This window comes from Colletes latitarsis, chromosome 11, assembly GCF_051014445.1.
Source record: "Colletes latitarsis isolate SP2378_abdomen chromosome 11, iyColLati1, whole genome shotgun sequence".
NCBI classification, from domain to species: Eukaryota; Metazoa; Arthropoda; class Insecta; order Hymenoptera; family Colletidae; genus Colletes; species Colletes latitarsis.
In genome coordinates this window covers 4,251,642-4,266,412 of record NC_135144.1, presented here as the reverse complement: position 1 = coordinate 4,266,412, position 14,771 = coordinate 4,251,642, and the positions used below count along the sequence as shown (strand labels likewise).

At 34.3% G+C, this 14,771-nt stretch overlaps 1 protein-coding gene across 3 annotated transcripts in view; it reads right to left on the bottom strand.

The window, feature by feature from the left end:
* Nmdar2 (glutamate ionotropic receptor NMDA type subunit 2) overlaps positions 1-14,771 on the bottom strand; it is a 597,673-nt gene that overhangs the window by 164,732 nt on the left and 418,170 nt on the right. For all 3 annotated transcript variants that reach the window (XM_076778738.1, XM_076778739.1, XM_076778740.1), the window contains exons 5-6: positions 7,498-7,676; positions 1,687-2,101 (exon numbers count right to left, since the gene is read on the bottom strand). In XM_076778738.1, coding sequence (XP_076634853.1) covers positions 1,687-2,101; positions 7,498-7,676 — 594 coding nt within the window. The remainder of the gene's footprint in view (positions 1-1,686; positions 2,102-7,497; positions 7,677-14,771) is intronic.

Here is a 14,771-nt window from a genome sequence, read left to right as displayed (position 1 = left end):
TAATGGAAGATTCTAGAGGCCAAAATAAAACGAAAATCAGGAATATTAATTTCTTGACTAAGGCTTCGTTAAAAAGTTATTAAAAAATTAAATTACAAAATTTCAAATCATTCTAAACAAATTATTTTCGGTTGCAGGAGTCGATTACAATCATTTTTGGGGAATAGACATACCCCCGAAATCCTACGAATTTTCGAGAAAAAAATTCCTTACCGATAATATATCGTTTTCCGTACTATATACAGGGTGTTCGGCCACCCCTGGGAAAAATTTTAGTGGGGGATTCTAGAGGCCAAAATAAGACGAAAATCTAGAATATCAATTTGTTGATTGAGGCTTCGTTAAAGTTATTAACGTTCAAAGTTTCACTCGTACTGAATTTTTTTCTTGAAAATGCGCAGAATTTCGGCGGTATATCCATTCACCAAAAATGATTGTAATTGACCTCCGCAACCAAAAAGAATTTTTTCAGAACGATTTTGAAATTTTTTAATTCAATTGTTAATAACTTTTTAACGAAGTCCCCATCAGCAAATTAGTATTCTTGATTTTTGTCCTATTTTGGCCTCTAGAATCTCCCATTATAATTTTTTCCAGGAGTGGCCGAACACCCTGTATGTGGTGGTTATCAGGTTATAATTTTTGCCCAGTGGCCAAAGATGTGTGTGGCCTTGCATTGGTGGAACACAATACCTTTACGATTCACTAATTTTGGTCGTTCTTCTTGAATTGCATTATTCAGTTTGGTTAGTTGTTGAATGTACACATCTGAGTTGATCGTTTGGTTGTGTGGTAAGAATACAATGTAGACAACTTCTTTATAATCCCACCAAACTGATAATGTAATCTTCTTTAGATGAATATCAATTTTGGTTGTTATTTGAGCTGGTTCATCTTGCTTGCTCCACGATCTTTTTCGATCGACATTGTTGTAAACAACCCATTTTTTATCTTCTGTTATTAATCCTTTCAAAAATGGATCATTTTCGTTACGTTTCATGAACAAATTGCAGATATTAATGCGTTGTGTTAAGTGAATTTCTTTGAGCTCATTAGGAACCCACACATCGAGTTTCTTTATGTAGCCAAGTTGTTTTAAACGTTTTTCAATGCATGTATGTGATACATCAAGCTTCTCTACACTCTCGCTTGTTGTACTATCACGGTCCTAATTGATTAATGCTTTGATTTGGTCGTCATCAACTTCAACTGAACGGTCTGAACGTTCTTTATCTTTGAATAAAAAATCACTGCCGCCGTTTTTTCCTTTGCGGATGTAAACGTGAGGCAAAAAAAAAAAAAATACACAATCGATCCATACAATGTTAGTTTTTGAATCACAATAAAAGTACTAACTATCAGACAACAATATGGGTTTGACGTTTGGAATAGATAAAAATACGTAACAATTCAACTAAAGCCATCTATCAATGAAATCCACAATAGTTGCCAAAACAATACTTTCATTTGCCTCCTTATTTACATTATTATACTAATATTTAATTAATAAAATCATATTAACTCTTTTATATTTCCCTACTAATTACGGGATATAATTAGGACGTAGCGTCACTCCTTCTGACAATTTGACTCACGAATCCGCGGATGAAATTACACGGATGAATTTCCAGCAGTTTATCAAAAGAGATTTGTCTGTAAGTCATAAAACGAATGGTGTAAACTCACCGAGCATTCCGACCGGAAATTGGTTGGAGGTCTGCAAGTTCTCGATGACGCTCTGCGTGACCACCCACACGTAATTTTCTCCGGTGATCTTGTAATCGTGAGCAGCATTGAGAATGTGAGTAGCCTCCTCCCTCGTCGAATAGAGTAACATGACTCTGGACTCGCTGTTGACCAGCTCGAGAAGGTCGTGGGGCTCGGTGACCAAAATGGCACTTAATATCGTGAACTTGAAGGTGTCCTGCATGTCCGAGATTCTCTCTCTGACTGCCTGGACAAAGTCGTCGTGCCCGGCGATCTGCGAGGTGACTACGCTGAATTGATGCCATTTGTACCTCTCGAGTATACTCAACATCGCGGCCGTTTGGTGCTCCAACGATGGCGCCAGCTGCAGCTGCAGGTTACTCTGCGAAGCCCTCTGAAAGCACGAGAAATCCAAAGTGTTCAGTATGCATACTAATAACGGAAGTATTGCAATTATGATAAATATTGAAAGGGTATAACCGAATAACCATGGTAAAAGTGCTCCCAAACCAAATTCAACTTTGGGCGTATCAATAGATAGGCTCCAGAAACAAAACTTTTTCTACCGAATGTTAACTCACTACCCTTAATATTAGGTTAGTTGCAAGACAAAACATAATTTACAGTTTAAGATATATCTCTTTTGTTGTATAGAATATCGAATTATAAAAAAATTCATGGACATTCTATCTGAAAGCGTAAGCGTTTTGACTTTTCCGAATTTTTAGCTGCAAAACGGAATTTTAAACAATTAGTAGTTTTAAAATGCCGATTTTTATATTGAAGTTATCGAGTGACCATGTTTATATTTTTACAGTTTTTGGATCTTGCTATTAATATACATACAGGATGTTCGGCCACACCTGAGAAAAATTTTAATACAGGATTCTAGAGGCCAAAATAAAACGAAAATCAAGAATACCAATTTGTTGATGGAGGCTTCGTTAAAAAGTTATTAACAATTAAATTCAAAAATTTCAAATCGTTCTGGAAAAATTATTTTCGGTTGCGGGGGTCAATTACAATCATCTTTGGTGAATACACATACTTCCGAAATCCTATTCACTTTCGAGAAAAAAATTCGAGTAAGTGCTGAAAGTTTTGGGTGAAAAAAAAGACTTTCGAATCGTCTTAGAAAAATTACTTTTAGTTGCAGGGGTCAATTGCACGCATTTTTGGTCAACAGACATACCCCCGAAATCCTACTCAGTTTCGAGAAAAAAATTCCTTACCGAAAATATAATTTCTGGCCAGAAATGTTTGCCCAAATTTTCATGCGAATCTTTAAAACGTCATAACTTCTGAAAGGATTGGACGATTTTAATGTTTTAAAAAGCAAACTACGCGTATTTTAGTGAAAAATATGTACAAATCGCAAAAATATTCGAAAAGTTGGTCCTTGACCTCGCAAAATGAGAAAACCCCCATAAAAATGGTCCAATTTTCAAACAGTCATAACTCCTACAATTGTGAATATATTTCAATAAAACTTTTTTCTGAAGTAGAGCTCATAGGTACCTACAAAAAAATATTAGACAACTTTTCTGTAGGGTGGCAAACAAAATTACTAAAAATGAAAAAGGAATTTTTAAGAAAAATCGACAGAGAGTAGGTGCCTAAATTTTTCAACGAAAAAAAAATTTTAATTAATTCTACAAAAATTATTTTCGTTTGCGGGGGTCAATTACAATCATTTTTGGTGAATAGACATAGCCCTGAAATCCTACGAATTTTCGAGAAAAAAATTCAGTACGGGCGGAACTTTAAATGTTAATAACTTTTTAAGGAAGCTTCCATCAACAAATTGGTATTCTTGATTTTCGTCTTATTTTGGTCTCTAGAATCCTCCATTAAAATTTTTCCCAGGAGTGGCCAAACACCCTGTATATTTTTTTTCAGATTTTTCGAAATGATGGAAATAGTTAAAAAAATTAAAATCTTTTATTATTGTTAGACAGAGTTCAAAACAATACTCTTGAATGCTTGTGAAATCGTGGGGAGTGTTTATTTGAGTTCGGTCCATCGTCCTAATAATTATTGTCTTACGTATTCGGTTGACCATAATTATAACATTATAATTTTAACAGATTCGTATGATTAGTAATGTACGATTTTTTCAGTTTTTTTGAAAAGATAAAGGGAATTTAAAGATCCTCTGAGAAAAGTTATAATAATAATTTAATAATTAAAATATTTTTTTTCTAATAGAAACTTGTTAAGAAAGTAAAATAAGCAGCACAAAGCATACAGGGTGTTCGGCCACCTCTGAGAAAAATTTTAATGGTAGATTCTAAAGGCTAAAGTACGACGAAAATCAAGAATATCAATTTCTTGACTGAGGCTTCATTAAAAAGTTATTAAAAAATTAAATTAAAAAATTTCAAATCATTCTGAAAAAATTATTTTTGGTTACGGGACTCAATTACAATCATTTTTGGTGAATACACATACTCCTGAAATCCTACCCATTTTCTAGAAAAAAATTTAGTACGGGCGGAACTTTAAACGTTAATAACTTTTTAACGAAGCCTTCACCAACAAATTAGTATTTTTGATTTTCGCCTTATTTTGGCCTCTAGAATCTACCATTAAAATATTTCCCAGGGGTGGCCGAACACCCTGTATAATAGTTAATCGAGTGGCGTGCTTCTTTCTGTCTTATTCATTATCCGTTACTATGAAAATACAACTTGTTCAACGTAATTAAAAACTAAGAACTGAATCTCTCTTACGATTGCAATTGAAATTAGGTTCAATAAATTTTAAGTTATTTCACTAATCGATTAAAAATATTATTGATTTATCCCGATCTTGTTTTCCTTCTTCGAACGTAGCGGTTGCTGCGTTGAATCAAAAGGGTAGAGACTGTCCAAGACATTTCGTTTGACAAATTTAAATTGAAACTCAATGGCGCTGGGGAGGATTTCAATATCCTCCTATTTCGAGTAAATGGATAGAGTTAGTAAGGAACTAAGTCGAGTAGATTTTAAAGGTGTTCCTCAAGGATCTCGTTGAAGAACTGAAGTCGATTGAATTTGTTCAACTGTCGAACCAAGTGAGAGATTAAGAAGAGGTTGTCTTTCCTGAATGGAAAAAAAATTTCACAAAGGAGTATTCCAAATATAATTATAATAAAATATTAGCTTTCAATATTCGCAGTCGTAAGTTTTCTATTCCTATCGCTGATGCTGCACCACTTATTGTTAGTTGAATTGGAACAGCCTAAACGTAAAAACGCAACTGCTTCAAAAATTTGTAAAAAATCATAGTATTAATGAAGCGAAATAATTTTAGGTTCAAGGTATTATTTTCAAAAAACACTATAAATTCTGAAGTATTTTTCTTGAAATTAATGTAAAACTACAATTTCCATATATTTTGTATGAATTTTAGGTCAGGTTAAACCTTTATAGCATTATGGGCCATGGGAAACATTTAACTGAGTTTGAAAAGGATCATGTTGTTGTTTTAAAGAATATAAGACTTTCGAGCCGCAAAATTGCGTTGAAATTTCAAGGATCTTTGATAGCAATAATTTCGTGAAATTAGGCGACAAATATGGCAAAATAAGTCTACGGATACTTCAGGAAAGCTTTCTAGGGGAAATCGAGGAAAAATCTTTCAAGAAGCTCGAAAACATAAACTCAATCAAAGTCTAATGAAAACTAAATTAGGCTTGAAGGTAACTATTTGGCGTGTTCAACAAGTTTTAAACTGGAGTGAAATTATTTATTATAAAAACGAGCAAAACAGCCTTCCGTAAGAAGACTTCGTAAAGCGGAAAAGTTATGTCGAAGATCACATGTCGTGGGTTAACAAACGGGGAACAGCAGTTTTCTTTCATAGAAAAAAGTTTAACTTGGATGGCCCGAATGGCTTTCAATATTACTGGCACGACCTACGCACGTGACGAAAAGGAAACAAAAATGAGTCGCAACTATGGAGCAAGTAGTGTCGTGATATGGGCTGTGTTTGATTAGAACGGTAAAACTCCAATAATTTGGTTTCCGCTAAAGGCAAATACCCAAAAATATCAAGAAATATTCGACTTTGTGTTAGATTAACATGGCGACAACATTGGAGGACAAAATTTTATTTTTTAACACAATAACGCGGTAATTTATCGTGCGAAGTTTCTTGATACTAAATCTATCGACACTTCATCTATACGCATTCATGCCATGACTGGTCAAATGACCAGTTTCTCTTTTAAAAGGCAACGTACTTCTAATTGTTGCATTACATATATAGAAAGTTGTGTTTTTAAGTTTATTCGTTAGATATCTTACTCTTTTATGTTGCGTATCTTTTCTTAACCCTTAAGTGGACTCTTAATCTTAGTTTAGTTGTTGGGCTTCGCATGTACATTCATAAAGTCATATTTCTCTTCTACTTATCATGCAACAGATTTTTTAAAATGCCAATTGTTTTATAGCGTAATAAATTTAAAAATAAATAAAGATATTAAAAATTTGAGAACTAAAGTAGATGGGATTATTTAACGACTAATGTCAAACACAAATTATACAATGCTTCTTTATTTTAAACAATCACTACAAATTATTTTTGAATGTTATTTGCATACATTTTTATTACATTTTTGGCGAATTTAAAAGACACGTCTCTTTATTAAACACAAATGACATCTTGACCATTTTATTCGCTTTTCTTGTAGTTTTATTGACGAACCAGGAATAGTACTTATTCCTCAACAGTACTTATAGTGTTAAGAATTAGTTTCAAAGAATAAATGTTGAAAGTTTTATCTTGGCTTGGTCAAAGGAGCTCTGATCTGAACCCAATCGAAAATCTTTGGGGAATTTTAGTTAGAAAGATTTATGCCAATGGAAACAGTATTCGAACGTGAGCTGGAAGATGACATCCGACAAGCGTGGTCTCAAATCGAATTGGAAACTTTACGTAAATTAAAACAAAGTCGATATCTGAAAGGATATTTCAAATGATACTAAATAAAAGAAAATGTAATTTTTAAGTTCTGTTTGGTTTTGTGTATTAGCGTTATTCTTTTGTTACCTTCTCAAATATTTGTAATTATTTATTAAAAATATATAAAGTGAATCGATATTTATTTCATACAGAAATATCAGTTATTTATAACACAAAATTTTTTATTAACATTAATAAGAGTTTATACGTTAGACTAAACTATATTATATTGTTATTTATCCCAAAAATGAACCTATCATTATTTCGGCCACTGTATTTGTAAAGAAGATTTTGATGAGGGCTGGCAGTAAAAGGGACATAAATCCTCCTTTGCACTCTGTAAGCACTGTTCCTATCGTCGATATCGTAAAACAGAATTATTTCGTACGCGCCAGGGGATCCAGGAAAAGCACTTACGCGGTTACCTAAAATTTCACGATCGTGTTTATTGCGAGAAAAATAAAAAATTGAAACCTAAAACCTGCGAATTTTTCCCAAATTAAAATAACTGATGCGCGAACGCGGCGTTTTTCGCTTCGCGAGGCGAAAACAAGTTTAACGAGACTGCATTCAAAAATTCAGAAACATGTATTTCCAACCGAAATTCAAACCTCTCTCTTATCTATATTAACAATGAATCTCTCGTTTACCATAAAAAAATTCCAACATTACATATGATGATCTGCAAAAAATTGTTTTATCTCTAATTGGTCTGTGGAAAACGACTTGCAAAGTTTCGTAAAATCTTTTGACGTATTCTGAACACAAGGTCGCTTCGTTTCAATGCAGTTTACGCAAATAACAGGACAAAAGAAGTTGTTTGATTGTAGAGCATCGACTCACCCGTTCTAATCCCGAGTTATCGGCGTTCCATGCAATCACCGGGATTCCGAGATAGCCAGCCAATTGCAGAAAGTATTGAGCACTGGCAGTACTACGGCCGTATTGTTCGTAGTTCATCAGGTACAAGATGGCTGACACGTTCGTTGGCAGAAACTCTTTGCAAAGCGAGTTCAGTATAGCTGAAACATAAGTGCACCATCGATAGTCGTCATTCGTAACGATGAGAAACGTGTCTGTGAATTAAAATTCATGTTTTTTTCCTAAAATCTCGAGAATATATTTATTCATTAGTCCCTCGTCGAGGAAACTTTAAGCTATAAATCTACGCACTACGTCTTTGGGGGTCTGAGTAAACTAAAAGGGTAATGAAATAATATCTTCATTTTTGCTGTTTAAAAACTGTTTAAAATGCAGATGGTAACGTGAATTTTTGTTCGTTGAAGAGAACACTCGCTTCCAGACCACGATAAATTTATTATGCCCGACGTTTCGGTCAATTTATGACCCACTTTAGCGGTAAATACTACAGAGTTTTCCACGCAACTAGGTCAAAGCATACCATTAAAATAGTAAAAGGGACAAAAATTACTTTAGGAAACGTATTTGTATTAGAGTTGATCAATGAATAGTATAAAAAATACTTTATATGTAGCTTTTCATCATTGTATGTAGCCCTAACTTTTTCCATAAAATATCTTTTAAACTGAATATTTTCAACCTTAATAATCTAATATCTTTTTTGTGATGTATAAAAATTATTAATTTTTCTTAATAAAATCTTTCTCTATCTTCTACTATTTTAATGATATGGCTCGAACCATTTGTGGAGAGTAACATGTATAAATGAAACATATAAACATAATAGAAGTTATACATAAGAGAAATTATACAGGGTGTTCGACCACCCTGGGAAAAATTTTAATGGGAGATTCTAGAGGCCAAAATAAGACGAAAATCAAGAATATCAATTTCTTGACTGAGACTTCGTTAAAAAGTTATTAAAAAAGTAAATTAAAAATTTTAAATTGTTCTAGAAAAATTATTTTCGGTTGCGGCGGTCAATTACTATTATTTTTGAAGAATAGATATATCCCCGAAATCCTACCCACCTTCTAGAAAAAAATTCGAGAAGGTGTGAAATTTTTCGAAGAAATTAAAAAATTTCAAATCGTTCTGGAAAAATTATTTTCGTTTGCGGGGGTCAATTACAATCATTTTTGGTCAATAGACATACCCCCGAAATCTTGCACATTTTCGAGAAAAAAATTCAGTACGGGCGGAACTTCAAATGTTAATAACTTTTTAACGAAGCCTCCATCAACAAATTGGTATTCTTGATTGTCGTCCTATTTTGGCCTCTAGAATCTCTCATTATAATTTTTTCCAAGGGTGACCGAACACCTTGTATAAAATTCAGCGTTTAGAATTTGCTCGCGAAGACATGAGTTTGAATTGAAATACGATGAACCTTTACTTTAGCTGCATATGATTTGTTTTTTACCTCTTCTTTAAATTTGCATTTACGATTTTTTAGATCATCTAGAGCGTCTCCATTTATATTGGCATAGTATTCGAAAAGAAAAACGATTTTTTGCAACGCTTAATTTTGGCAGAGGCAGTGTAATGGTGTTGGGAGCTTTCTGCACATCAGAACAACTTCCAATTACTTTTATCGCTGGAAGACTGAATAGTGAAAAATATCAAAGAGTTTTAGAAACATATTTGCTCCCATAGATTGAGGAACATAATACAATAACTTTTAAATCTTGACAACACAATGCCCCTATCCATCGTAGTGCCAATACTCAAACATGGCTTAGAGAATATACGTTAAACAAATTTATCAAAATAATAAAATATATTCTACAGACTAAGAATTAAAAGCAGCAATTGTTATCGTGTGGCAAGAAATCGATCAAGGCTTGATAGAAAATTTTCTTTTTTTTTTTATTGAATGTTTAAGGTTACATGCACCTTCTTAGGTTATGAGTGACCACAGTTGCTTTGGAACTGTAAAGTAGTCATGTAGGTTCATAATCATCTTTAAGGTTTACAGTTTGTGATAGATTCCAATATCTTTCAAGAAGGCTAGGATTTTCCTGCATGAGTCTGCCTTTTGTAGCATGCTTGCTACGTTTGATACATTATATCGTATCTTTTTGGCACGGTATTTGGGGCATTGGACTAGGATGTATTCAATGGAGATTTGTTTATTACATACATCACACATCATTGGGTTTGATTTGGTGATTAGGAAGGAATGTGTTATTCTGGTGTGGCCTATTCTTAATCTGGTAAGGATCACTTGATCTTTTCGGTTCATGTAAACTGCCGGGCTAATGTCATATACATTGTCGCGAATTTTATGTAGTGCAGTAGGTTTTGAAGTTTTCCAATCTTGGTTCCATCGTTCCTTTGTAGCTTTGGTGGGATGTTTTTGGAGATCTTGACAGGGAACAGGTATAGAGCGTGTTTCAGATGTGGAGGTGCTCGCTTCTTTTGCCGCTTTGTTTCTTTTAATACCTACATGTGATGGGATCCAAGAAAATAGGAGGTTTTTTTCAGTGCTGTTAAGAGCAACACTTTTTTCAATAATATTTTGTATTATAGTATTGTTGGTTTCCAGATTTTGTAAAACGGATATGATACTTAGAGAGTCGGTTAAAATAATAAATTTATTGTATACTGATTTCTCAACATACAGCAGGAGTTGGAGGATAGCATCCTTTTATTTAAAATTTTTTCTAATAAAATTTTCGAATTTTTTAATGTTTTAATCGCCAATTGGAGTTCAATCAATACTATTTTGGTATTCAAATTGTTGTTATCTGCACTGGTGTCGTACCACAAAGATTTTTCACCATAAATTTTAGCGTTGAGGAAGTTTGGACCGAAATTTATATTGCTAGAGTTCATAGCGAATGCGGTTGCTAATATGTTGGCTATTTCTTTGGAATCAGTTGTGATGGAACCAGTTGGTGCGTTTATGGAAGTGATTTCGGAGTAGAATCTTTGGCCGTTTATTTTCTTTAACTTACTCCACATTTCTTCACTTGTTGTTCTGCTATTTAGCAAAGATATGTAATCCATCCAAGAATTTCTTTTGGCTTTTTTCAAGGTTTTTCTTGCTATTGCTCTTCTAAATTTGAATTCAATTAGATTTGCGACAATCTTATGCTTCTTGTAAACGTTGAAGGCATGTTTGTTGTTTCTTATTGCGTTATCGCCTTTTTGATTCCACTAGGAAAGACTTTTGTTACATTTGTTATTGGAAATTTTGGGTACGGAATGTGAGGCTACGTTAATAATTAGCTTCTCGAATTCTTCCAGTAGTTCATTGATTCGATTGAGTAGTTTGCAGTTTTCATTGTTAGGAATTTCCAATAGTGGAGTATTTTGTTCTATTGTTTTACGGTAGTTTGATCAATTCGCTTTTTTAAATTTCCATCTGGGAGTGGTTATAAGGTTGTTCGTATTTTTTCCTATTAACTCGATAAATAGAAGGAAATAATCCTTGTTATACAAATCCTGGGAAACTGTAAATTCTATAGTCCCACAGAGGGAAGAACTGCAGAAGGCCAGATCGATTGAGCTGTAGGAGCCGTTTTTTAGGTTAAAATGGGTTGGTTCGGTGGTGTTTAGTAGTACAAGATTTGATTTAGTTATCGCATTTTGTATAATTTTGCCTCTGGTATTTGTGTATGTTGACCCCCACAGCAGGTTGTGGCTATTCAGATCTTTTGATAAAATAAAAGGTTTAGGGAGTTGCTGTATAAGGGTAATTAGTTCCACTTCCTGTAATTAATAGTTGTTCGGGATGTATACATTGCAGATAGATATTTTCTTTCCAAGTAGCGTAACTGAGGCTGCAACAGCTCCCAAATTAGTTTTGAGTAATATTTCGGAGTAGTATATGTTTTTTTTTTATATATATTGCGACTCCACCGCTTGTAACTAAAGTCTCTGGTCTATTTTTAAATGTAATATTAAAACTTTTGATACTGATGCATTTATTTTCTTTAAAATTTGTTTTTTGTAGACATAGTATATTTGGGTGGTGATCGTGGATTAGTTTTTGAAGGAATTCGAATCGTGTATTTAGACTGTTTACGTTCCACTGTAAAATTTTGTTTGAGATGGGCTGCTCACAGGAAGTGTAGATATTTAATTTGGGGGTAGAGTCTGTGGCTCAATCGTAGTCTCGTCTTCGGAAGAAGGAATTAGGGAATCTGTTGACATGTTCAATTGTGGAGGTTATTTGTAGTTTTCTAATGATCCTAGCAAAACGGTTTTTAATACTTCTATCTTTTAGGCGAGGGTATAGTTCATGCATAAAGAATGCTAGGTGTTGGTATCCTCTACGAATTCTGTGGCTGTCTCCTTGGTACCAGTATGTCCTTGTGCTTTTTCTAGGAAGTTTTCAAGCTGATTGTAGTTTAATAATTTACCTGGTTCATCCAGCATATGTTTAATGGGATTTAGCATAGCATCTAGATTTTTGGTCGTAGGGTCTGAATTGATAGTTTTTTTCTTTGGCGGTTTACGAGCTGGCTCCTTCATCGTATCGTTGATGGTGCTGCTAGAAGTGTCAGCCATTTCCTCACGAGTACATTTTAATGACGTAAGAGTTTGGTCTGTTTCCATGTTTTGTACTACTTCTGTATTTTGTGCTATTTCCATGTTTTCCATTGTTCTGTTTTGTGTTTCACTTGTTGGTTCATGGGAGACATTTGCGTTGCTGGTATGGGGTACTATTTTAGTCGTTTCTGTAGTAGTGGTGGAGGGGGTTCCTTTCGATGTGTCGTTACATATTGAGCGGATTTCGTTATTTTTGCAATTCTTGGCGACATGTCCTTCTTGCTTACATATGAAGCATTTTACTGCTTCGATTGAAGGGTACACCCCGCATGTTGTTTGATCATGTTCTATTTTCATAGATTCTGGTATCTTGTGTACATCTTCTGAGTGTATATAAATCTGCCGACGGTAGCTAAGTATATATGATTTCTAGCTTGATTTCTATCTCGATTTCTAGCTTGTCGAAACATTCTTCTATTATTGCATGGGGAATCGTTGGGTAAACATTTGAAAGTATGATGCGTTGGTATTTATTGATGAGCGGTCTCAGATAGAGTTCTGTGTTTTCGATTCTAATGTGATTGTATTTACCTGTTATGTTGTCTGTGATTTCTTTGGTAGCAAGGAATACACAAATTCTGCCGTTAGAGATTCTTGATATGAATCGAATGTTGCTTGGGCTGGTTAGTTTTCCCAAGACTTGGACGTAATCCTTTATCTGTATTCCCTCTTTGGCTTTAATTACGATTGTTTGTTCTTTCTTTGGGAAACTATCATTTTGGAGAACGTTGATGTAGCTTCGACGTTTCTGTACATTGGAGGTGTTTTTTGCAAAGGACATTTCGGTGAAAAGGTTGCATTGAGGTGCTTATGAGAGAATGACCACAGGAGCATGCGCGCTCTCGTGTATGGATGATACTGTTTTGTACTTAATGCATTGATGAACGAATGTGAAACTTCATTTGAAATACTGGCGGTGGCACTCGCGTTCACGATACGCACAGGATTTATAACACGTCCGATCGCTTCGGTTGTCACCATGCGACTCAAATAGAAAATCTTATAAGCAATATGATATCGAGAATTTTTCAACCAATTCACCTTCATGGATCAGCTACTGATTATTAAGAACAATTTTCATTGTAATTAGTTTATCAATAAATAATATATTATAACTAAACCTATAATTTTGTTCATCCTTCAAACAACATTTTTCTCAAAAAGGATAACAATTCATTGTTTACGTAAATATTGCCAAACTTTATCCTATTACTGTACCTTCTGCGTATTTTTACGTAATTCTGCAAATGAAAAAAGCAACAGCTCTAACCATAACAATAAACGAGTCAAAAATGAAGCTTATAATATTGGCCAGCAGTGTATTATAGTGTTGCGATATGTTGTTTTATCGGTGCATTGTCGATGTGGTATTTTATCACCGTGACACTTGTTTGCTGTGGCATTTTGGCGACGTGGAATTATAGGTCGAAACCGGTTAAACAGTTTGATACTTTTCACTTTAAAGAGTTAATTTCCAATTGCATTCTCTTTGCTAACATTCAGTTTGCGCCGCTATGGGTTACCAACAATCATGGTAAACGTATTCACGTGGTTAATTACTCGTATTATCGATGTAGTTCAAGTTATCGTGTATATCAGCACATTAGTTGCGGCCATTTAACGATACGAGGACTAAATTGTCTCTCCGAAATGTTCTGCGCAGTGTGCTTTTACGAATAGTTGCAATAAATATTGCGACCGAAAAGAAATAAATTGAATCGATGCTGGAACGCCCGCGCTGTTTCGGTTGATCAACGGTGATCAATTTTACAGCAAAGTGAAACGGTTACTCGACGGATTTGATGCCCCTGGCGCTAAGCAATCAGTCAAGAATGAACGAAGATGGAAGGAGAACGAGTGCAAGTCGTACTTATTCGTTACGCGTCGTAGCAGCAATTTTCACGGCGAAGAGTAAGAAATTTCTTCCTCGTCCGAGTCGCATTTTAACTCATAAATGCTAGAAATTCTAAATCCCATTTTCTCCCAACTATTACTGGCTACAATAGAGTACCTCCAAGTCTCAGATTAATAACTTATTTCACATTATTATCTTCCTGATTTATACTGTTACTGATTTCACGTTTACGTTTTACACCGCCTTTCGTTTCAACGATTTTCAAGTGAGCCTTTTTTATAAAAAGAATTAAATTTAATTCTGCCAATTAATCATTGAAATAAATAAATTTTTATTCGCACGATGTTCTATATTACACGATCACATTTTATAGGTACAATTGTGTAAAATAAACTTTTCTTTGTTGTATGTCCGATATTATTGAATTAACTTGAATAAACGATTTCTCAACCTGAGTCTATTTTCTGCACTAAAAAAGAGGAATATCTAGTTAATTCGCGGTAAAAAAAAAAGAATTCCTGGAATGCTCTTAGCGTATTAATATTTTAAATCATTTTTTCAGGATTTCCTTTCATCGTCGATTGATTTTGTTCTGTTTACGAGTTCCATTTTAAGAGCCGTGAAGTACAAGTGAAAAAACATAAAATCGCGACCATTATTCCAGCCATGGATGTGTCCTGACCTGTCCTACAAAACACGATGCTTACACCACGATATTCAAGTGACCCCATTTTGCCATGTCCTCGTTCCCCTCCCTGCTGCATTATTCTTCGTGGCGATT